The sequence below is a fragment of the Macaca thibetana genome, chromosome 7 (genome assembly GCF_024542745.1).
Source record: "Macaca thibetana thibetana isolate TM-01 chromosome 7, ASM2454274v1, whole genome shotgun sequence".
Taxonomy (NCBI): Eukaryota; Metazoa; Chordata; class Mammalia; order Primates; family Cercopithecidae; genus Macaca; species Macaca thibetana.
The window spans coordinates 155,878,449-155,895,791 of NC_065584.1; the positions used below are offsets into that span (position 1 = coordinate 155,878,449).

General features: G+C 46.1%; 1 protein-coding gene across 1 annotated transcript in view; it reads left to right on the forward strand.

Moving 5' to 3' along the window:
* Positions 1-17,343, forward strand: part of THSD4 (thrombospondin type 1 domain containing 4) — a 686,742-nt gene that overhangs the window by 93,989 nt on the left and 575,410 nt on the right. The window contains exon 4 of the mRNA XM_050796270.1: positions 1,013-1,374. Within this exon, the coding sequence (XP_050652227.1) occupies positions 1,013-1,374 (362 nt within the window). The remainder of the gene's footprint in view (positions 1-1,012; positions 1,375-17,343) is intronic.

The following is a 17,343-nucleotide window of genomic DNA, read 5'->3' on the forward strand; positions in this document are numbered from 1 at the left end:
ACTTCCTGGGTCAAGTGGGGACTTGGGGAACTTTTCTGTCTAGCTAGAGGATTGTAAACACACCAATCAGGGCTCTGTGTCTAGCTAAAGGATTGTAAATGCACCAAACAGCACTCTGTAAAAACGCACCCATCAGTGCTCTGTGTCTAGCTAGAGGATTGTATATGCACCAATCAGCACTCTGTAAAATGGACCAATCAGCACTCTGTAAAATGGACCAATCTGCAGGATGTGGGCGGGGACAAGTAAGGGAATAAAAGCTGGCCCCCGCCCCCTCCAGCCAGCAGCGCAACTCGCTCAGGTTCTCTTGTATGCTGTGGAAGCTTTGTTCTTTCACTCCTCACAGAAATTCTTGCTGTAGCTCACTGTTGGAGTCTGTGCCACCTTTGAGAGCTGTAACACTCACAGCAAAGGTCGCGACTTCATTCTTGAAGTCAGCGAGACCAGGAACTCACCCAAAAGAAGAAAGTCCATGACACCACCTTTAAGAGCTGTAACACTCGCTGTGAAGGTCTGCAGCTTCATTCTTTAAGTCAGCGAGACCACGAAACCACCGGAAGGAACAAACTCGGGACACACTAGGAAGTGTGGTGGCAGGGATGTGAACCATAGGCAGCCTGGCTCTAAAGCGGTGGCCTCTCAACCACTGTGTCCGGTTCCTTGCCGTTCCGTCAGGGAGACACAAGGCAGGAAGTCCGGTCCCTCTGGCTGGAATCCGGAAGATGAAACCGCGTAAGAGGTGAGGGCACCATGCGCTTGGAGCTCTCCAAGGCCGTGACACCCAAAGCCAGGGCCGCATTATGGCTTTCGCAGGCCCTAGCCATTTTTGCCTTCGCGGAGCCCTCTTTCCTCCAAAAACCAACTCTAAGCCAGGCTGGATTGTAGTAATACTCATCTTTGAAACAGACTGTGCCTACTTGTGCCTGATGGATAAGTCGACCCTGCTCAAAGCCTTCTTCGGGTGAAGAGAGAATTGGTGTTCTGGTGCCCTAACCCGCCTCTGTCTTCGCAGGTCCCGCAGCGGATGGCGGCGGAGGGCGCCCCCGAGGATGGCGGCGGCGGCGCCCCGGGAGTGTGGGGCGCCTGGGGCCCCTGGTCCGCCTGTTCGCGTAGCTGCAGCGGCGGCGTGATGGAGCAGACGCGGCCCTGCCTGCCCCGCTCCTACCGCCTGCGCGGCAGCCAGCGGCCTGGCACCCCCACGCGCGCCTTCGCGGACCACGTGGTGTCGGCCGTGCGCACGTCGGTGCCACTACACCGGAGCGGCGACAAGACGCCAGCCCTGGCCGGCACGGACGCCAGCCACCAGGGCCCCACCGTGCTGCGAGGCAGCCGGCACCCACAGCCTCAGGGCCGCGAAGTCACCGCGGACAGAAGGTATAGCACGCCCTTGCCTGTGCCCCTCCCCCTGTCCCTGTCTCAGTTTCTGCCCCTGTCCCTGCCCCTGCCTCGGACGCTGCTCTGCACCACAGACAGTGCGACTAATGCACTGCTTTGCCAGGTGGAAAGGAACTCTGGGCTCCACGAAGCTCCTTTCACCTTTTGATTTATTTTGCAGCCTTGTAAAGCGTTGAGGCCACTCCCACCTCACTCTGTGGTTCTGAATAATCTTCAAAGCGAGGCTAATTCTGAGAATGCCCTTACGAAGAATTTTAGGGAGGCCTTCTAGAGGGGTGAAAGCAGGTGGGGAATCCTGTCCTGGTGCCGGGAAGGAGAGATCCTCAGGTTGTGTGGATTAGAGCTGAGGCCACAAGACAAGAAGACGTGTATCTAACCCGAGAGCTGAAATGAGTTGCCAATCCTAGGATAAGTTGAATGTTTGGAGTCTTAGAATGCTCCGAAGCTGTAGGCTTCCAGATTTTGTGAACTTTTCTACTACGTTTCCCCCAAAGTTTTTTGAGTCAACACACGGGTTTGAGGACATGTCTAAGGACCTAAACTGTTTCAGAGTCCATAAAATGTAAACTCTAGAAATGGCATAGTGCCATCAAAATAGTGGTATAGTTCTAAGAAGCATAAATATGCCACAGTAGGCAGTGCCTTGGGAAAGGTAGGGATATAGGTGCTGAGAAGAGCTTGTCAGTGAGTGAAGCAACAGATATTAACAGATCACTGCATTCATCCTGCAGTATTTGTTGGGTGTCTTAGTGCCTAGGTTCCTGATAGATCCTGGGGGAATACTAATGCAAAAACAGTAACAAAAAACAAACATGGACAAGAACAAAAAGTGTAAGATGTGCTCTCCGTGCTTAAGAAATGCATAATTCATTTGTCAAGCCCTGTTAATGTCCAGCCCTGATGAAATAGATGTTACACATGAGGAATCAGAGGACCTAGAGCCAGTGGACACACTGAATTTTGAAGGTGGTGCTGCTCACCCCCAGATCCCTGCAGTACTCATCCTCCTGTGGGTGCCAGCTGAAGGGATGGAGAGCTGGATTTGGGTGGGGCCTGAGTAGGAAAGGGGCTTCTTGACAGCCTCTGTGGTTGACAACCTAGAAGAGCTGCCTGAGGATCAGGCTGTTGTTGGCCACCGGCCTGTGCTGCAGGCATTGTGCCTGTGTGTTTTGGCAGCAGGAAATTTTTTTCTTCAAATGTATTGACGGGGGCCAGTTAAACTGTTTACTATGAAGTTCCTGCAAGTTTTTATCATGCTCTTGTGATTTGACAGTTACTGATGAAATAATCCAAATATTAGCCTGGGAGGCCTGTGCTGCCTACAAATGTCATGCTCCTCCCGGCTGATGAAAATCACATTTGCTTATATTCATCAGTCATTAGGTACTTGCATAGTATATTTGACCCCAAGGAGAAATGTCAGCATGTTTTTAGGATGGCTGTCTGCTCCACTCTGTGTTTCGGGTTTGAGGTTTGAGGCAGAGGCTGTTGGAGTGTAGATGTTGAAGAAATTGTTAGGTTGCTCTGCTAGGCAACAGGAAAGTTAATTGGAGTCAGATAACAAATGAAACTATTCAACCTTCCACCAGATATTTATTAAACATCTACTATGTTGTAAGACCCTGGGACATACACAAAGGTGAATAAAAGCCAGGTTTGGGGACCTCATGGCTCTTACTGACAGGCTAGAGCAGTTGTTTGCAAAATTACTATTTTTTTTTTAAGCAGAAGAATCCTTTCTGCAAAATCAATCTTAGATGGAGGCTTAGTTTATGTAACAACACTCGTAAAATCTGAGTTGCTTTGGTTGAAGCCTCAGAGGTATAGAAACCTGGGGTCAAGATCCAATGGAACAGTGGTTTTCAACCTCGACTGACTGTTAGAATTTTTTTTCCAATCTTCTAGAAACCCTGACACCCACATCACACTCCAAACCAGCATCAGAATCTCTAGGGGCCACCCTCAGATGTTGGTATGATTCCATTCCAGCCAAGTTTGGGAAGCACTGGTCTGGATGAAACTCTTTGGAGAATCAAGTTTCCATGGGAAAGATTTTGGGAATCAAATATTGTCTAGCAGAATTTTCCAAGTTTAGTGAGCACATATCAGAATCACTTGCCGTGGAGTGGGTGGCTTGTTAAAAAGAGTTGCCAAGTCTACGCCATCTCCCAGTCCTAATGGTGATTCTGATTTGTAGGTCAGTTATATGTCCTATGTATCTTCATTTTAAATGCTTCTGATATAGCCTAGAGTTTGAGAACCACTACTCTAGAGGGTTGGAAAAGATGCACATCTAGATGCCTTCAATATAAGGCCGTCTGATGAGATAGTAGTGACAAGGGCTCCCATGTTGAAGCATGCCTTCTGTGCAGGCATTCTTTCAAATGCATGACAACATTTACAGTTACACAACCCTGTGAGGCAGAAACTATTATTCACATTTTATAAACAATGAAACTGAGGCCGGGAGGAATGAAGTGACTTGCTCAAGATTACCACTTGAGAAGCAACAGCCCTAGAATTCAAAAGAGGTCTGCCAGAGTCTGGCTCTAAAGTTGTTTTCACTGAAATGGGTATTCTGAAAAAGAAGCTGCTGACTTCCAGCCGGTGTGTTCAGAAAAGGTGCTTGGAGGTTGGGCTGTCTGAGCCCTGTTTTGACAAATGGATAGGATTTAATAGTGAAGGCTTAGAATGAGCTGCATCTCTTCCTTGCAATGTTCAGCTCCTTTAACCAGGGTAATCTTCTTTGCATCTAATCCTAGGCATCACGTGAGTTCAAAAAAAAATTAGAAACCACAATCTGTATTCTTGTGGGGGGGGGGGCTTACGCTTTGGTGGTGGAGAAGGGCAAACCCACAGAACACTGCCCACCCTGGGAGACAGTAGAGCTATGACCAGGGTTCAGGAAGAAGGAATCCTTGTGGAATGGAACAGTCAGGGAAGACTGCACAGAGCAGGTAGGATTTGAACCTGCCCTTGATGACTAAATAGAATTTACTTAGCTGGAATATATCTGGAAACTTCTTGAGTCCACTTGCTTCCATACCAGGTGTTCGTCCCATTAAAACAAGCACATACGTAGTATAAATCCTGCTCTAAAAAGCCTCAAAAATAAAGTCAATCTTCATTGGAGCTCTCCCAAGGATTCAGAGCTTAGGAAAGTTAAACTTCTCTGAGCCTCAAGAGGCTTCATCTTTCAAATGAGAGTAATAGTAATACCTATCTTGTGGGGTTGAGTAATTCAATGAAGTAATACATTCATATTGCCTGGCCCATAGCGGACACTCATCAAATACATTCATATTGCCTGGCCCATAGTGGGTGCTCATAGCGGACACTGTAACTCCCATTATAGGTCTGACGGCTGTTGCTAGATAGTGTGTTAGAGAGAGTTCCAGTTAGAACTCAAGTGCAGCAGAAGGGATCAGGTGAACTGGGGCCACTCAGGAAGATGGAGCCAGGAACTGAGCTCCCGTTCAGAGGGGCGGGACTCTGGGCAGCACAGACTGGGTGCAGCCAAGGCCCTAGTGTCTGTGCTCCCTGCTCTCTGCCCCTTCTTAGTGTGGCTTGCTCAGAAAAATCCTCCACAAAGGGTGGCATTCCCCTGTGATTTAGTTAGGGCAATGGCAGAGGAGGTTCCAGGCTAGGAGGTTCATCCTTCAGGTCTTGGCCAACAGATTCCATAATGGCACTCAACCAAGTCATCTTTCACCCCAGACCCAAGGCTGTGTTCCCATGATGGCTGAAGGGCAAGGGGCGAGTAGGGAAGTAGGGTGTTAGGTGACTCCTGCAAAGCACGCCGCATTGTGGCAACTCACACCTGTGGAATCAAAGATACTCCTTGGTAGGAGCAACTTCCCCCTCAATTGCTGGAAATGGGTACCTGTAGACTAGAGGGTGCTGGAAGGAGCCCCTGTTACTATGGGACCCCCCCTTCACCTTTTCTTCCTCCAATTTTATTGTGTTAAAATACACGTAACATAAAATAGACCATCTTAACTAATTTTTTTTTTTTGAGATGGAGTCTCGCTCTGTTGCCCAGGCTGGAGTGCAGTGGCTGGATCTCAGCTCACTGCAAGCTCCGCCTCCCAGGTTTACGCCATTCTCCTGCCTCAGCCTCCCGAGTAGCTGGGACTACAGGCGCCCACCACTTCGCCCGGCTAGTTTTTTGTATTTTTTTAGTGAAGACGGGGTTTCACCGTGTTAGCCAGGCTGGTCTCGATCTCCTGACCTCGTGATCCGCCCGTCTCGGCCTCCCAGAGTGTTGAGATTACAGGCTTGAGCCACCACGCCCGGCCCATCTTAACTATTTTTAAGCATATGGTTCAGTGACATTGACTATATTCATACTGTTGTGCTACCATCACCACCATCCATTCACGGAACTCTTTAAAATCTTTCAAAACTGAAACTGTACCCATGAAACAATAACTTCACATTCCTTCCTTCCCCCACCCCAGCCCTCAGCCAACCACCATTCTACTTTCTTCCACTATGATTTTGACTACTCTTAAGTATCTCATGTATTTGTCTTTTTTGTGACTGGCTTATTTCACTCAACATAATGTCCTCAAAGTTTATTCCATATTGTAGCATATTCCTTTTTAGGGCTGAATAGTATTCCGTTGCATGTATAGACCACATTTTGCTTATCCTTTCATCCATCAGTGGACACTTAGGTTGCTTCCACATTTTAGGAATTGTGAATAACACTGCTACTAACATGGGCATTTTCAGTTCTTTTGGGTGGAAATTGGGAAGGGGAATTGCTGGATCATAGGGTAATCATATTTTTAGATTTTTGAAGAACTGCCATACTATTTTCTGTAGCAGCTGCACTGTTTTACCTTCCCACAACAGTGCACAAGGAGTCCATCCTCACCCACACTTGTTTTCCGTTTTTTTGATAGTGCCCATCTTAATAGGTGTGGGGTGGTATCTCATTGTAGTTTGGTTTGCATTTCCCTAATAATTAGTGATGTTGAACTTTTTTTTATGTACTTACTGGCTGTTTGTGTATCTTCTTTGAAAAAATGTCTGTTAAGTCCTTTGAAGACCTTCCCTTTTATAACACTGAAAGCAAGGTGGATTTCTTCCCATTCCCAAAATGTCTAGAGAAAATGGCATCCAGAAAGATGCCCTGTGGCCCAGAACCCAAGTACACAACCTAACAGAAATGCGTTGCAAATGTCTGTTGGTCAGTATCACTCAGCTTCCAAAAAGAGAAGATATGAGAGCAGTGCCCTCTCCTATTTGAGGACTTCAGGTGAGTTTTTTCACCTCTCTGATGCTAAAAAGCCTGATATCTGGCAGGCTTTCCTTCCCACTGGACTTGCTTACATTTGCCTACATTAGCCAGCTTTTCTGGTCATTCATCACACTCATTAACCAGCTGGCATCTGGGGAATGGGATATTCGATGGCGTTAATTCAGATTTTCAAATATGAATTTGGACTAGGTAGTGCCAGTTGACACTTTCTTCTCCTGGAGACAGTCGTGGGTGGCTGGGATATGAAAGCCTCGACTATGAAAATCATGACCCTGTTCCCACTGAGGGGAGTGTGTCGTATCCTCAGGTGTTTGGGGGTAGAAAGAGGTTGAGGAGGTTGGGCTTCCCGGAACTTCCCAGAGGAGTTTCCTATAGAAGTTTTTCTGTAGAGCTGATTTCCTTTTGGGACAGAGTCTGGTGGGGCAAGGAAAACTCTTGCCCAGGTGTGCAGACCCACACTTCAAGAGCAGTTTGTGGCCAGCTCTCAATGACTGGGGCTTTGAAATACAGTGCTTTATTAGAATCTAGAAGAACAGGAGCTACACACCCTGAAAGGCTGTAAACTACAGGATAGTTATGAGTGCAGCTTCTGGAATTGACAGGTTTGGATGCTCCATCTGACCCCGCCACTTGCTGGCTGTGTATCCTGCCGAAGTTACTTAACTTTTTCCTAGTGGGAATAATAATACACCTACCTCACTGAGTTGCTGTGAGTTGGATAACTCATACCACATGCTTAGCACGGTATCTCCTAAGTGCTCAGTAAAGGCGTCTCGATGCCTTCCACGTGCCAGACACGTTGGCAGTTGTTTGACCTGCAGCATTTTATCTTGTCTTCATTACAACCCATGTGACGGATATGTAGTGTTCTCATTTATGGATGCCAAACTCAAGGGTCAGGGAATAAGTATCTCCTTCAAGGTCATGCAGAAGGCAAGTGAGAGAGCACAAGCTTGTGCGACGTCTTGCTCCTTTCAGACCTGCTTTTCTAGAAAGCCCTTTTCAAAGTGAAAGGTAACACTCATTAATTTAGTTAAATTTGATAAACTAACACCTCTTTGAGATGGAAAATGAAATATTTCTCTAATTATTCCCAAAGCTTTTAATGTTATATAGGAACTCTGAAACTGGCTCCACTGTGAACTCCAAAAGCCCAGAGGAAACACTACTCGCTGTCGTTAGAGGCTGGCCCTGCAAAGTCTTCATTCACATAGTTGTTTGTTGTTAAGGCTGCCTCTGGATCTCAGGTCTTAATAGACATTGCCTTGTTTAAAGTTTTGTTTTCATTTGAATTCAGCCAATGTTTTTGTGTGTTTGCTTTGGGCCAGGCACTATGCTCGACACAGGAGGGGTAGATAGGTGAAAGAGGCGTGGTTTTCCACAGCCTCCGTGTCTGATGAGGAAATAGCTCAGGTATGAACACCTAAGGGAATGTGATGAATGTTCTACCTGGGGGATGAGCCGAGGGCTGTGGGAGCAGCGAGGTGGGACTAATTCTTGGGGAACAAGGTCACTTCATGGTGGAGGGTACTTTCTTGAACGATCAGTTTGCATTTTTTAGGTGGAAAAGATGGGAAAGAGCTGGGAAAGGCTTGGTGTGGCTGGGGGATGAGGTGGTTTGCTGACACAAAGTGGAGAAGAAGTGCTCCTTACCTTTGAGTGGCTCGTGCTGGTGGGGTGGAGCAGGAAGACAAGCAGACATTTACAAGTCAAGTACCCAGGGAGGAGAGGGGAAGACAACGGAGGACTGGGGGAGCCAGGGAAGGCTTTGGAGGAATAATTGAGCTGTGCTTTGAAAAGGAAAGATTTTAGGAGAGCCCAAGAATGAGGAGGGCCTTCCTGCAAAGAGCAAATGGTCAGGGTGGAGACCTGGAGGCGTGAGTGAGCATGTCATGTTCATAAATGGTCTGGTGGGGCTGAAGCACAGGCTGTAAATGAGGGAGTGTCCACGCGAGACTGGGGAAGTCCACAGGCTCCTTTCCAGAGAGGAACTTTAAAGCAGTCCTAAGGGGACTGAACACGAAATTCTCAGAGTAAGACAGTCCCTATAAACACGGATGGCCAACATTTTTTTCTGTGAGATGATGTATATAGTGTAAAGCCCATCTAAATTTCTCCTTAATGCCCTGTGCTTTTCAAACTGTTTGGCTATGCCATCCACCACCCCATCTCTGTCAATCCAGGAAGCCAGGGTTAATTGTCTGGGGACTAAGGCTTGACCCTGTAGTTTTGTAACAGGTGTATTAGTTTCCCGTTGATGTTGGAAAACTCACTACACACTTAGTTGCTTAAAAAAATACCACTTTATTCACTTACAGTTCTGGAAGTCAGAAGGCCGAAGTCAAGGTGCTAGCCAGACTGCATTCCTTCTGGGGGCTTCAAGGAGAAACTGTGCCCTTCCCTTCTCCAGCTTTGAGAGGCTGCCTACATGCATTGGCTGGTGGCCTCTCCTCCCATTACTCTGATCTCTTGCTTCTGTAATCTCATCTCCTTCTCTGACTCTTCTCATCCTACATCCCACTTATAAGGAGGACCCTTGTGATACACTGGGCCCACCCAGGTAATCCAGGATAACCCCCATCACAAAATATTTAATAATCAACACAAAGTCCCATTACCATATAAGGTAACATTTACAGGTTCTGGGGGTTAAGATGTAGACATCTTTGGAAGGGAAGGGGGACATTATCAGTCTACAATACTACTTACATTTTGGGGTCTTATGATTACTCAAGCAATAGGACAACTTCTGTGCCAGCAGGACCACCTGCCACTTTCCCCCATCCACTCTGGTTGTTGTTTATGGGAAAGTTAGTGATCCTGTTTCCCAGAAAAATGAAGAGGAAAAGCCATGCATCCCCACCCTACCCTTAAGCATTCTTCTTTAGAAGTGTTTATGAAGGACAGTGACAATAATGAAGTTAAAAATAGTAAATGCCCAAAGCAGCCAGTATAGAATAAAGAGTTTTGTACCCCAAGTTCAGAGTTCAGTCCTCAGCTCTTATGAATGCTTTGATCCTGGACAAGTCACCTCATTTCTCTAGGCCTGAGTTTCTACATTCATAAAGTAAAGAGGTCCTTATTCTAGTCATTAAGGGGTCTTGCTTTTTATTGATGCATTATTGAGACCAACTGCTGTTTTAAAAGTTCCTGTCATCTTTTCTGCCACCCAGAGTAATGGGAAGAGAAGGTGACTAGGAAACGCAGCTCTCAAACACATTTTCTTTTTCTTTTTCTTTTTTGAGATGGAGTCTCGCTCTGTTGCCCAGGCGGGAGTACAGTGGCACATTCTTGGTTCACTGTAACCTCTGCCTCCTGGGTTCAAACGATTCTTCTGCCTCAGCCTCCTGAGTAGCTGGGACTACCGGTGCGCACCACCACACTCGGCAAATCTTTGTTTTTAGTAGGGACAGGGTTTCACCGTGTTGGCCAGGTTGGTCTCGAACTCCTGACCTCAAGTGATCTGCTTGTCTTGGCCTCCCAGAGTACTGGGATTACAGGCATGAGCTACTGTGCTGGGCCTCAAACACCTTTCCAAACATGCTTCTGGAATGTGATGGTTTTTCTCTGTAGATGCACTGACATTGTACCTCTTCAAATCCCTCCATTCAGACTTTTGTCTCATGAGTTTTTCTTAAAAGTGTTGTTCACACATCTGTCCTCCTTTTGCTAGTCTCTTTTTGGACAGCCCCCTTCCATGGATGGGATCACTATTTCGTGCCTTGTAGAAACCCCTGGGCTGGGAATCATTAGACCCCACTTCCTGTCTCAGCTCCATCATCTGCTAACTGGGTGACCTATGGGAATCACAATGTAATCTATAAAATATGAAGAATTATATGTCCTCTGCCTACCACACAAGGCTTGTTGTGAGGGTCAAATGAGGTAATAGCTGTAAAAGTACTTCAAAAAACATAAGACACCATTCAAAAACAACATGGCTTGATTGTTTTATTACCATTGACTAGGTAATTTTTGGGATTTAGAGACGTGTGTCCCTTTCTGTAATTTGTTGTCTGTGTGTCCATGTTCATGTGTGTGCAGGAGCACGTGCGTGTGTGTTTGCATGTGCGCACATGGATGTATGTGTGTGTGTTTGAAAGGTTCATTCATTTTGAAACAGCTCAGCCTGCATCAGGCCTGGATCACAAGTTTTACCCACACATTCCCACCTCCCCTGGAAACTGTCCCTGGCTGCAGGTAGGAATCTTTGTTTTTTCAGCTCCTCCTTTCCTGTGCTTTGTTGGAGGCTACTTGCACTTCATCGGTAATAACTTCGGAGCAATATGTTGTTTCTTTCCTGGGGGCTCCTAGAGCTGACCGGGCCTCTTCATGATGCTGGATAGGAAAACTTGCTGTTAATTAAACTTCACAAAGCCACATGCCGATTTCCTGACCTTAAGTCGATACCCAGGGAGTCTTGTTACCTACAGGGGGCAGAAACCACGTAGCAAGAAGGGCAATCTTTGGCCTTATCTGTGTTACTCCTTGGAAAACCTCCCTGGCCATCTTGGGTAGTCAGCAGAGAAAGCAGATGCAAGTGTTTGAAATGCATACTCCTTGTTTTGGGCATTTTTCGTTTTCCTACCTCAAGGGAATTTTTTTTTTTTTTTTTTTTTTTTTTTTTTTTTTTTTTTTTTTTACCTTTCAAAGCAGGAATAGCACTTAGTCCCTGAATTGTTTGACAAGAAGTTACCTGTTGATGTTAAGCAGATAAACGGTGTTCTAATATGCTTTGATTTCTAAATCAGAAACCTTAGCCCTTTTCAGTAACAGAGTTTGTAGCAGAGCTAGGCCTGATGGTATGTACATTTCTGCCTGTAGGTTAGGAAGGATTGGAGCCAGATTTTAAGCTTGAGTTACTCTGATCTCAGACAAGGCTTCAAAGAGCCCTTGTTCATTTATTGCGGTATTTCATTAAGTGTCAGAAGTATTTCATTAGTTATCAGAACAAAGATCACATTCGCCATAAGAATGCTGCATTGAACTTTCTCCAAGGCCTTCATAACTCCGGTTCCAGAAGAAAGATGCGATAGGCTATGGAAAAAGCCTGACTACAATTTGTGTGTCCCAGAACGGGGATCTCAGTTCTGCATCTGGAATCCACTAAGGCTTTTCCTCCAGTGCACACCTGGTGCCTGTCTGCGATGCCTTCATATAAGGATGGGAGGAAGGAGTTTCCCACATGTGGGGGTTACTGTCGTTTCCTTTGCTCATCCTATCTGCAGGAGCCTGCATGTGTTGTCGATTCAGTCATAGTAATCACAGCCGTTTTTGCAGGACCTACTATGTGCCACATCATTGACATGTACTAGTTGAACCTCAGCCAGCTCCAGTTTACAGAGGACACTGAACTAAGGTAAAGAAGTCCCCAGCATCCTGCTCCAGGAAGGAACGGAATGGGATTTGAGTGCAGGGTTCCCTGACTGTAACATCCTTGCTCTTCTCATTGCCACCCTGAGCCCACAGTGTGGACACAGGTAATTTATGTGAGGTTTAGGGGACACCTGCTGTGGTTGACCTGTAATACACATGGTCTCCCTGTTGGTTCTCAGGATAAAGTACTCACATCCCTCAAGGACATTTTAGGTCCTCACTTGCTTGTCAATCCATAAGCCCTTTTCTGGATGTGTAGTCCTTTTGTCTCATTTCTATTAAGAGCAATGACAGCTGATGTTTATCGATGGTTTCCTCTGTAGTAGGCTGAATAATTCCCTGCCCTCTCCCACTCAGTCCTCAAAGATAGCAGGTCCTAGTCCTGGAGCCTGTAAATGCTAACTTATTTGGAAAAAGGGTCTTTGCAGATGTGATTAAGTATCTTGAGATGGGGAGAGTATTCTGGATTATTCAGGTGAGTTCTATGTGCAATTATGAATGTCCTTATAAGAGACAAGCAGAGGGAGATGTAATATGTAGGCACACAATGAGGAGGCTGATGTGAAGACAGAATAGAGAGAGACTTGAAGATGCAGCTGTGGAAGACTATAATGATATAGCCACAGCCAAGGCATGCTGGCAGCCACCAGAAGCTGGAAGAGGCCGGGAAACAGATCCTCCCCTACAGCCTCTGAAAGGAGCACAGCCCTGCTGCTACCTTGATTTCAGCCTAGTGATGCTGATTTCAAACTTCTGGCCTCCAGAGCTGTAAAATAATAGATTTCTGTTGTTTTAAATCACCAAGTTTGTGGTACCCTGTTACAGCAGCTACAGAAACTACTGCACTGTAGGAGGCTCTGAGCTAAACCTCATAGGACCCTTATGCATAAACTATCTTTAGTGTGTCTTGTGTAACATGAGAAGAATTCTGTGCTTATAGCGACAATATGATGAGCTCTGGGTCCTACAGCTAGTAGCTAGTAGGCTGCAGAGCAGGAATTTAGACCAGAGAACCTGACTTTAAGGCCCAGCTTGTAACACAGTTATTCTGCCTTCCTGCTCCCAACTCCATTCTCGCCCTTATGCCAGGTCAGGCCTTGCCCCAGAGCCTTCCTTTCCCCACTTATGGTTTAGCTTCCAAGCACACAATGTATTTTATCTTCCCTCATGAATCTTTTTTCATGCAGAAGCATTTGGTTCTCCTATGGGCCACATGGATCCAGTAGCAATTAATTAAGATTGCCCTTTTCCTCAGTGATTGGACCACAGTTCATTGTGGGCTACTGCTGAAAACGTTTCTTTTCTTGATTTGGGGGGAAACAATAATTTTTCCCATTTACAGTAAGTCCTCGCTTGAAATAGTCCATCCCTGTAATCCTTTATGAATGGGAATTTGGTATTTAAAAGCTGTGCTGTATTGCAATTGTTAAGCTCTTTAGAGGCTTGCCTTTATTCATTCAGTCACATTTGTTAATATCTGTTCACACAGACTTACTAGCTTGGACAGGTTCTTCAATGTCTCTTAGACTCAGTTTCCTCATGTATAAAATAAAGTAATGGCCTACTTTGCTGTTTGCAGTGTTGGTTAAATGGGATTACACACATAATGCATTTAGCAGGTGTTTGATACAGCATAGCCATCTACATACAGAATGTATTATTTAAATACATTTGTCCCTTGGTGTCCAGTGGGGATTGATATTGATTCCAGGACTCCCCTGCAGATACCAAAATCTGAGGATGTACAAGCCCCTTTTATAAAATGGTGTAGTATTTGTATATAACCTACACACATCCTCCTATACTTTAAATCATTCCTCAATTATAGATGATACTAATACAATGTAAATACTTTGTAAATAGTTGTGCTGTATTGTTTAGGGAATAATGACAAGAAAAAAGTCTATGCATGTCCAATATTGAGGCAACCATCCATGTTTTTTCACAGTATTTTTGATCCACAGTTGGTTGAATCCACAGATGCAGAACTCATGGATATGGCTGACTACACACTGTACTGAGTATTTTTAGGGATGGGTAAACTCGAGTACAGCTCTCTCCTGGCTTTAATTAACTGAAGGTGACAGACTTGCACCTAAATAACTTCTAATGCAAGGAAGAAAGCTATGCCTCTTCTTATTATCATTATTGATAATTATGCTTGAGATGCTTCATACCTATAATAAAGAAAGAAATAGAAGTGATATAGAGTAAGTGGGTACATAGGCAGTGATATAGAAATTGAGACTGGGAGAAACATCCAGAATATGAGAGAAATACCATTGCTTCCTCCACGAACCTTTCACATAAAAGATGCTCAAGAAGTATAGTTGTGTTATAATCATTATTGCTGTTGTATTAATGTATTCAGCAGAACTTACTGCTGAAAATAGTTCTTCAGGTTCCTTCAACCTGCTGGGGGTCAGCCTCTAGGGCAGAAGGCACTGTTTGACAGTCCCTGGGAGAGAGGGGATAAGAGCTCGCATTTGCTTAGCACCTGCTCTGGCCAGGCACTGGGCCCCACAGGTAAACTCATTTGGTCTCCTCTAACCCCCGTAGTCCTGGAGGGCCACTCAGGTTCAGATTACAACCCATACTAACAACAGGCATGACTCCTAAGAGGGCTTCTCCTAGTTACGCTGGAGAAATGAATGCATTTACTGTTCTTTCATGCAAAGCCGCCTCCGTACTCCTCAGTCCCATGTTTGGCTACCTGCCCCTGCAACAGTTCTCACATATCACATTGGAGGCTCTGTGTTTTTTACCTTCAGGGCAATGCAGCCGTCACGGTAACTACCGTTTACAGAGCATCCACTGAGGGCCCAGCCCTGTGCTAGGCGCTTTCCCTGAATCATTGTGTTTATCTGCACAGCAGCCAGGGGAGGCAGGCATTGTTTTCTCCATTTTGCTGCTGGAGACAGCGTGTGGAATGACTTGCCCACAGTGACACAGGTAATTAGTGGCTAATTTGGCCTGTCTGATGGAATACCTGGGCTCTTTCTACCATCCCGTGTTACCACCTGTGTCCCTGTTGGTCTCGTACTCTCTTTACCTTCAGAGATGTCTTGCCCAGCACAAAATAGGGTAAGAAAATCATCTTTGCTCTGAGCTATCTAATACTCTCTCAGCCTTAGCTGGAAGCATCTCTCTCTTAAACTTCCACTGACTCATTTCTTACCTTTGTGCGAATCCAAAAAGATGCCTCTTCCTCTGGTCACATTCATCTCCCTGCTGGGAGGACACACTGGATTTCAGCTCCCAGCTGTCACTGTGCAGTGAGTAATCTGCTCAACTGTGGGTGACATCCTTGCAGCCTCTCCACCATTGATTTCTGTGGCACTAAAATTGGTTCCCTTGAACACCCACTCACTTGTCCTTATTCCGCTCCTCTGGGCCCACACTGAATAAGGCACCTGAAGGTCAGTTCTGGAAACCCAGATCACTCTGATGCACAGCAGCACCCGTGAGCACTGTGGTTGGCTTGTTCTTCCGGAAACTTGGCTGATTTTCAAACACAATCCTAGAGGAAGAGAAGCCACCTGATGGCAATATCTAGGGGTGTGAGTCTAGATCATCTCCTAGGGTCATTTCCCCCAGAAGGCCCGAGTCCTTTATTCTTAAGGTTGCTGCTCTGTATTATTTTGGCAGCTGGTGTTGGGGGACAGCCCCATGGAACTCACATCCTGGGAGGCCGATGGGTGGGTCACTGAGGATAGGGTCTTCTAGAGGCTTGACTTCCTGGTGCAAAAAAAGCCCTTTAACATCTAAGTGGCTCTAAAACCACCTTTCTGCTTCCTCTGCCTTGGTGACTTGCCTCTTGACTCCTGGAAGAGCTCCTGAATCCATCTGTGAAAAGACCTCTTTCTTTTCACTTTATTGGAACACATTTGTCATTCCTCCCTGTGGCCATATCTCCCATAAGCCTGTGGGGTCCTTCTTTCCTAAAGACTCAGAGCAAACCTGTCAGCTGATTCTCATGCTGGCCTTTAAATTCAGATCTTCAGCACATTGTGGGGAGCAGCAGCAGCAGATCTGGTCAAACCTGCAGCTAACGTATGTGACACTGTGTGCTGCACAGTAGGCAACCAGGGAAGCTTTCGTTTTCATCATCTTAATTTTTATTTCCCTGAGTGGTCAGAGTTTCACCTCTTATCTTCTGTAGACACCAGGTAATTTATTACCCAGAACAGCCCTGGCAGGAATTTCAGTCTTAGAACTTCTAAGAAGACATCTGCACTCAACCTAAACCATTTGCTTGCAGCCTCTTTGAACTTAGCACATGATATCCTTTCTCCCTTTGGCAGGTGATCTAGTGGAACAGGGCGGGTTTTAGGAAAACAGGGCTCTCTTTCCAGCTTGAGGCTGCACACTCCCTTCCGCCCAGCTTGCCTTGGCTCAAGCGGCTCCTTGGTGAACACACACGTTTCTGGTCCTCAGCTGCTGCTCCCTCCCATTTTTCCTCCCTTTAGTTTCAGCTCTCAGGTCGCTCTAGGTAGCCACTGGCTACTGATCTAATTTTCCTAGCTCCCTTTAATTCCCACCCAGATGTGTGGGGATGCGTTGACTTCTTGCATGTGGAAACTCCTAGCCTTTTTGTCTCTATGAATTAATCCAAAGCAGTAGCCTTTATTGACCCATTCGTTAGAGATGCTGAGCAACGAGGCTCTGGACCCACCCATGTGTCACTTCAGCATACCTTCCCGGGATGCCTGTATGTCAGACTCAGAGCTAGTCTCAGGGATCAGGCACACACCACTAAGAAACAGGGAGCGTAGCCCTGGAGAATGAAACTTACTAGTACAGTGCTAATGTGGCAAAGGGGTGTGCAGACTGCCCCCGAGAGTACTAACAGTGGGGAAAGCACATGGGCGCTGGTGTTTATGTTGGGCCTGGAAGTACAGAAGTAGGTAGGGTAGGGTTTCAGGAGGGAATCTTGCAGCACAAGAGCCCCGTGTGTTTGGGAAATGGTGAGTCATTCGTGATGGTTGGGAAGTGTAGGGTTGTGGGCAGGATACAGGGGGAGGGAGCTGAAGACTGGAGTTGAATCTGGGAAGATAGACTGAAACCGGATGATGAAGGATGGAATGTGATATCAAACCAAATGTGCCCTAAAACTGTCTAGGTTTGAACTTTATATTCTCGGCAGAGATGAGCCAGGTGGGTCTTTCAAATACAGAGTAATGACCAGGGCTGTGCTTAGAAAGACAAATCCAGTGGAGAGGGAAGTCAGAAGTGTGTGAGGTTCCTTACTTGGGTACCTGACAGGTGGGGATGTTGTTGGCCACACTAGGAATATGCACTGG